At 36.0% G+C, this 7,807-nt stretch overlaps 1 protein-coding gene across 1 annotated transcript in view; it reads left to right on the top strand.

Annotated features, from left to right (window-relative positions):
• SLC6A15 (solute carrier family 6 (neutral amino acid transporter), member 15) overlaps positions 1-7,115 on the top strand; it is a gene marked incomplete at its 5' end in the record, with an annotated part of 14,017 nt that extends 6,902 nt beyond the window's left edge. Inside the window, 3 exons of the mRNA XM_010139769.1 lie at positions 2,429-2,588; positions 5,097-5,259; positions 6,698-7,115. Of these exons, the coding sequence (XP_010138071.1) occupies positions 2,429-2,588; positions 5,097-5,259; positions 6,698-7,069 (695 nt within the window). The remainder of the gene's footprint in view (positions 1-2,428; positions 2,589-5,096; positions 5,260-6,697) is intronic.
• Between the last annotated feature and the right edge of the window lie 692 nt (positions 7,116-7,807).

Genomic DNA, 7,807 nt, shown 5'->3' with positions numbered 1-7,807 from the left:
AAAGAGTGAAAATACATTGCAAATTACTACAAGTTATTGCTGAGTAGACCAATTGAAATCTTAATTTGTGATAAAATAGTTATTATGTTAAAAATAAGTTCAGTTACTCTCTAGAAGAACATATTTTTCCCTGTTGAATGTGGAAAAGGTCTTAAACAAGATGTCTAGCTTTTCTTTAGTTTAAATGTCCAGAGTTATTTGAGGTGTAGTTGTTCATATAGCTCTGATGAACTTGTAGCAGTTTCTCTTTTTGAGATAGAACATCAGCATAAAATGTGAAAGCTAGGTTTCTGAAAATCTTAAGGGCAACTGCAAGGGACTTGATTATGTTAATCACAAACTCAGATTTTTTTATCAATACGAGGGATAGAAAATAAAAAATATTATAAGCTTCTTTAACAAAATCTAACTCTGTGAAGCAAATAACAGTATATTTTATGCTGTGCTGGGTGCTCCAGAGCACTGCTCTTTCCTGACTGCTTTCATTACTTCACTTAGGTAATAAGTATTATTTAACAGAAATCATGTTGGTTTTTTTGCTTTGCTGGGTCTAAGAATAAAATTTTTCACAGAGATTAATTAACTAATTTTTCAGTCATTTTAATCTATTGAGCACTTGTTTTTTTATTTTGGTTTTGTTTTTTGTTTTTTCTTTTAAATCAGCTTTTAAATTTGTACTGAATAACCAGTGTGACATTTAGAAATCAGCTGTTTTTCCTACGTACATATGCAAACACTGATATATAGCCATTACTCTGGAGTAGTGGAGCTTTTTACAATAATTCCTTGTTACTGTGTTTGACAAAAAACCTATTCAGGTAAAGGAATATTCAAGAACCATCTCTTTCTTGCAGTTTTTTTTGAGTGATACACATGCATGGTTTTTGCTAAACTTAGTTGTACTCAAAGGATTACAATCTGATATGGCTTTTTCCTAATTAACTTATAAAATTGAAATGCTTGGGTTATACTTCATGCAGTATTGGTGGGATTTAGCAAGGATTATGCCTGCACTAGAGTTTCTGCTTAAAAACCATGAATCTTAAACTCTTACAGAAGTGTGAACATATTTGCAATTTCTTACACTATAGTTCCAGTTCAGTTTCTCTTGAGTTCAGGGAAAATAACTCCTTATGTTTCAAGTTATTTTGCATTCAGGTATTTCCAAATTGGAAACTGCACGTGCATGTGCTGAGTTATGATGATTTTACTTACCAGAGCCTTAGTTTACAAGTAAAGATGCATATTTTGGGGATGTAATGGTAAGACACGATGGGATAATGTAATTGACATGTGCGTGGTTGCGGTGGTCTAATTCTTTTCTCAGGGTCAGTAATAAAACTTGGTGTGAAAAATGAGACTCAGGTCAAGGCAATTGTATCTGTGTTCATTTGGTTTTGTTATCTTGCATTAGGAGTTCACGTTCATTTGTAATGCTCTTTTCAGTTCTCTGAATTTCTCTTCTCTGAAAGTTGTTACAACACTACGAGGTTGAAAAAAGTGATTGGTTTCTTCCACAGTATTTTAAAAAGTGTCATTGTCTTCCTTTCGGTACTGTTATCAATATGAATTGATCATCTGAGATTTATGCAATGGGTATATTCTGTAAGGATATTTTATATTTTGGCCCAGGTTCATTTCGCCTGATTTTAGACTGCTTAGGTATATTCTTAGCGTAAGTTCCCAGTGGGGAGGAAAAAAAAGGGTGCTTCAAGGGAAAGAATCAGTCTTACTAGTGACTAGCCTACTAGCTCAACTTAAAACTGATTTCACAATTTATTGCAATTTTACTTATTTTATGGCTACTTAGGCATTCAGTCCTATTCTCGATTAATTTAGTAGGAAAAAAAAATACTGAGATTCATTATGCAGGATCAAGTGTTCAAGTAATACATTTCGGGTTGTCCCTAAACAAGGGAAGGGGCAGAAATGTTGCTTAGTGCACAAACACATTTAGACAGATCCTAATGGAACTTCAGGCCGTGAATGATCTTTTAGGGGAAGTCTATTCAGCCTTTATATTTGTTAGAATCACAGTCTGAAACTTTGGTTTTTTTCTAAATTCCGAAAAGTGATCTAGTGGCCAAGTACCATGATGTTTAGCTTACCAATTCTGTTTATTTTAGCCTTACATTCACATTAAGTTAAATGTTTAATCAGAAAGAGTCACTTCATTAATTTCTGCAGCTTAATCAGGAGTGCTGTAATATGGCAATTGCGGTAATGCTGATTTCTTAACTTTTCTGTTATGTAGGGAATTGGTACGCTTCCTAATATTCTTAAAATTGTGACCCCCTAAGAAGTAAAATGTTCTCAACTTTACATAAAATAATGTGTTACGGTATATCTTTGATGTTTCAAACTCTTATTTCCTGTAAGTCTATGGAACTGTTACAGTTAGAGCTCACGTTTCTCTCCTCTATTCCAGTCATCTGCTGCTTGGTAGCTTTTCTTATTGGCCTGATATTTGTGCAGCGCTCTGGAAATTACTATGTCACGATGTTTGATGACTACTCAGCTACTCTGCCCCTGCTTCTTCTGGTCATTTTGGAGAATATTGCAGTCACCCGAATTTATGGAATAGACAAGTAAGTGAAGGAAATGTATCTCCCTGTCCATATCAACAGTATTCATCACAGTAATTATTACTATTTTAATTGTGTGGCACAAAGTATTTGCAATGTATGCATAAATACAAGTAAGTAGAAAATGGGTAGATCTGGACATAAATCTAATCTGTTTTTAAGAATATACTGCATCAGGACAGTGTTGTGAAACCCAAAGAGCAATTGCAACAGATAGAAAGAGGAGAGTGCAGTAAAAGAGACAAAATTAGAGAGTTAGGAAGGAGGCTGGATATGCAAGTATGAGGAATTTATATAGAAATAAGACAGCAAGAGAAAGATCTCAAGAAGTAATAACCACGATCTAAGCAGCAGATGAGGATGAGTGTTCTGAACAGATCTGCAGTGTTCCAGGCATCCTGAGAAAGGAACAAAGCAAACTCTAATGGCATTAACAGTAAGAAAGTTTCAGTTTAGATTTAGTTTGGGGTATTGTTCTTTGCACTGGTTGTGAGAGGAAATGATAGCAAAGAACAGGGTCAAAACTTACTTGAAAGCAGCACAATTGACAATGGAGTGATGTGACCTTCCATCAGTGATGGCTGAAGAGAAAAGAGCACCAAGTCCCTCTAATTCTTTTTACATCTTATGACTGAAATCACCAGAATGTGTTCACTAAGCAAGATCAATGTTTGCCACGCGTAAGGAGTAGAAGAGTTTGTATCAAAAATAACTCTTGCCATCCACAGATAAAACTTAGTATGCTATACTGGCATGTTGAATTAATTTAAACATCTGTGATTCCCTTGCATGTACAAAGGGTGACATAAAATGGGTGGATTTTCGTTTGACTTTTCACTTGTTAGATTTGTGTAGTCAGCCAGTAACTTGCCATAATGAAATAAAACTATAATAGAATTTAATTTTATGGTTTCCAGACATTTTTTCTGGTCTATGCAAGTAGGGCCTGGTCTAGTTACTCATTAAGAGAGAATTCCAACTTGGGTCACATGTATAATCCTATAATTCAATACATAGACATGAAAACACGATGTACATGTTTTTACACATGCAAACAAAAGATGAAACAGATGACCTAATTATGAGGTTGGTAGTGTCCAGTCAGGTAGCGCTCCACTGTGAAGGGAGATGGATGTGGCAAAAGTCAGCAGCTTACCTCTGAGGAAGTTGGTGTTTAGAGTGCAATTGATCAGTGATTCCAGAAGTGAAAAGTTAACAGCCAAATTTCTCTTTCATAAGACCTCCTGAGCTTTCCTCTGGAGTATTCTTAATATCTCTTCTGATGTCTGTTTCTCCACAATATCCCTTTTCAGGAATTTAGCATTCTTGTTTGTAAAAACAGCTAGAAGCAACATCTTCAGGTTGTCATTGGCTGTGATAGCACCAAGGGGTCCTCCTCAAGATGAAGATCCATATATATGTCTTATTAGACACATCGTCAGAAAAAAAATAAAACATTGCATCCAAAGGGATTATAGCCAAAGGACAGAAAAAAGACGAAGGTGTGAATCTTTGCAGCCAAGAAGGAAAATCCACTACGCTGGAATCAGTGCTAATGGAGCTTAGTAGCTTTTATAAGGAGATAAGTAGGATGGAGATGATGAAAGACTTTAAAGTTAAGATCATTGATTTATGTTCAGCTGAATGAAGAACTGGAGATCTCAGAAAGAAAAGACTGTCTATAGAGGCGACAATCCATTTGTAAATTTAGTTTCTTTATCAATGTGTTTCCTTGCAGTGTAAACAAAGGATAGAATACCCCAAACTGTGTAGTTCAAAAAAATTGTTTAGAGTTTATATGACAGTAGCTTCACATATGTAACTGCTTTGAAAACATTTATTACTATAAGATCTTTTTTGAGATGCACGTTTCAAAAGAGAACCACTAGAGAGTTAAAACAGAATCAGTGCTTGTGTGCACTCCAAAAGAATTAATTCTAAAAATACTCTCTTTCTACTGGCTCTGGAAACCTGTTTTCCTCTGTCAAAAGTACAAAAATAGGAGTTTTGATCATATCACAGCTGCAACTTTAAGGCACAAGTAGGTTTAAAACTTCACGAAGTTTTATTTCAGCAATATACATGATGCAAACCATAGCTTATGCATAAAGTTATTTTTTACACTACAGCACACATGTCAGTTCAAAATTAATACTGCAGAATCTGTAAGATGTGCTGGTTGTATATGTCATCAGAAGTAATGACGCATGCCTTAGTGAACAACTGAGCAGACAATATAAGATGATGTAAAAAAGAATCATAAAAAGAAAGGTAATTTTAAATGTCTTTTCAGCACAGTCCAGCAAGCAGTTTACTAAGTCCCTGCACTGTGTTCAGCTGTTCTGAAGTGGTAATACAGCTCTCTTTTTCATCTCATCAAGTAATCTAACCTGCACCCATTTCTATATATGCATTTTATCAGTGTGTTTGTTCCCTCGAGTGCTGTGTATCAGTTATGGTACTTGAAATCTCAGTGTATGCACTAACAATAACCTTTTATTCCCTTCACAGATTTATGGAGGATCTGAAGGATATGCTTGGATTTTCTCCAAGCCGGTATTATTATTACACGTGGAAGTATGTTTCACCTTTAGTAATGTTATGTTTACTGGTAGCTAGCATTGTCCAAATGGGATTAAGTCCTCCTGGCTACAATGCTTGGATTGAAGATACGGTATGTATGTAATAGATGCCATCACCATCACAATGATCATATCTGAAGTATTTCAGAAATACATGAAAAGACAAAAAAATGGCAATTAGAAATTCAAAATCAGTGTAAATAATATGGTTGTTTTTATCTCAAATAACATTAGTGTAAAATCAACCATTTTTAAATTTTAGAGTAGTTCTGCTTTAAAATATAACTGTTTGACACGACCTTCATGCTTTTTGTGACTCTTAATGTGCTGATGTACGTTGAACAAGTTCTTAACATTGGAAGAGTTTATTCAGTTTCATTAAATTTTATGGTGCTGCAGAAAGTAGTTGGGTGACAACACTGAATAAATAATTTTTATTTGATTAATAAATAATTCCAAATTTTGATAAATTTGATAACACTGAATAAATAATTTCAGATATTCCATTCCAAGATTTAGCCATGTCATAATTTTTCCCCTTTGGGAACACATCACAGCTGCATTAAAACCTGTATCTGGTAAGAAAGCTTGCTTTGTAAAAAAACTTGTCAGTGTGAAGACCAGTCAGTGCTGCAAGTTGGCTCCAAAACAAGATGCAGTAAGTAATCTGAGGGTAAGGGTAACTGCTAAGAATTCTGCTAGCTTGTAGGCTTGTCAGCCCTCAGCTGTTTCTACAGGCTTGTCATACAAAATATAGAGAGACTAAAATGTCAGAGAAATGAATCTAAGCACCCTTCTAAATGGACAGTTGTCTTAATTGGCCAGTGGGAGAAATCGCAGCAAAGACAGTGTAAATATAAGAAGTTGGCTTCATTATAAGTAAACTTCTTCCTTTAACCAAGCAACCACTACTACATTGTCGGAATTCTCAGAAAAATGTTCTTGTTTTTGTTGATTCTTGCCCTCAAAAAAGAGAAATACCTTAGAATACCAAACATACCTTTCCTTCCCATCTGTGAAATTAGGCAAACTGAGTCTTTTGGCCAGTGACTCATGGATGCAGTAGAGGTGTGGGGTGCAGTCACTGCCCCAGAAAGTGTGTAACAGTTTACATGAAGTTTATACAAAGTGGAACAATTCAGGGTGGAACAACAGGGTGAACTGAGACGGTCCCTTTCTAGATCAGCTATTAGCTTACAGAACAAGGACTTTCTAGGCACTGTTATAGATACCACTGCACACTTGTGTGTTCGGAGCATCCTTTAAAGGATCAGGGAACAACTACAGACTAATGTAGCAGAAAACACCATGTGAAGATCTTGATTTGGGTTGTGCTAAAGTGCTCTGAACATCTCAGAAACTATGAGACAGTCTTTTGGACCTACTCACTGGCAGAAAGATAGCAATGTGGGTGCAACGTGACAGAAAGATGAGTATGATGAGTTTGAAAACTGCAGCCTCGGTGAGGACTGCAGGTTTGCTTTTTTTTAGGTAAAGATGTATTAATAGTTTTTCTCTTCGATTGCTCAGGCTACAGAAGAGTTCAAAAGCTATCCAACATGGGCAATGCTTCTCTGTGTATCTCTGATGGTCTTGGCCTTACTGCCAGTCCCAATAGTCTACATGGTGCGCCGTTGCAACCTTGTTGAGGACAGTTCTGGTAGTTTGGCATCTGTATCCTACAAGAGAGGCCGGATAATAAAGGAACCTGTTAATGTGGAGGAAGATAATACAAGTCTTATTCATGGGAAGAGTCCAAGCGAAGTGCCATCTCCAAATCTTGGCAAAAACATATATCGAAAACAGACCGGATCACCAACTCTGGACACTGCTCCAAATGGACGTTATGGTATTGGGTACCTGATGGCAGATATGCCTGATATGCCAGAGTCTGATTTATAACTGGAGGGGGGGGAAAAAAACTTTTTGTTTCTCTTCTGTCACTGATCATGACTCTCCTATGAGAAGTGGTCAGCTTCACTTACCAGAGTATGAACTCAGGTGCTCCATAGTGGCAGTCTTTAAAATGTCGTGACTGTATGTACGGGTTGAGAAAACTCCCTTTGGATTAATTCTCTGGGTTTTCATTTGCACCGAAGGGAACACATTCAAAATCAATGGCAGCCTACATCTGCCAGCATAGCCAAAAATCTGATAAAATATTTCTGAGGTAATATCACTGAAAATCCTTTTTTTCTGCTTTCAGGTTAACTCCCCGGTATTAAAAGTGAGCTCAGAAGTAGTTCACCAAAAGCGTGTTTGTGTAAACACTTGTATATACGTTATGTAGATATGTTGTACTTACTTTGTTAGCACTGATAATTACTTAGGCTATTAGCTAAGTAAAAGACAAACCTGTGAACTATTTTCATATGTAATGGATGTATAGAGCAATAGTATTAGAAAAGCAAGGAGTAGACTTCCAGGAATATGATGAAAGATTCCCTATTCAGTGGGGACTGCATAGACTGTGGCTGTATATTTTGTGTAAAATATTTGCTTTTTCAGTGTGAAAACTATGTTAGAGTGAGTCACTCCAGGAATCTTAAGGATTGTGCAGATTCTGCATTTTTTTCTATGCTGTGTGCCTAAAAAAGACCTTGATATTTATTGTAGTAAGAAGATTACATATATATTATA

The sequence above is a fragment of the Buceros rhinoceros genome, unplaced genomic scaffold, assembly GCF_000710305.1.
Source record: "Buceros rhinoceros silvestris isolate BGI_N320 unplaced genomic scaffold, ASM71030v1 scaffold46590, whole genome shotgun sequence".
NCBI classification, from domain to species: domain Eukaryota; kingdom Metazoa; phylum Chordata; class Aves; order Bucerotiformes; family Bucerotidae; genus Buceros; species Buceros rhinoceros.
Note: the sequence above shows the minus strand (reverse complement) of the source record. Positions and strands in the feature narration are given on the sequence as shown.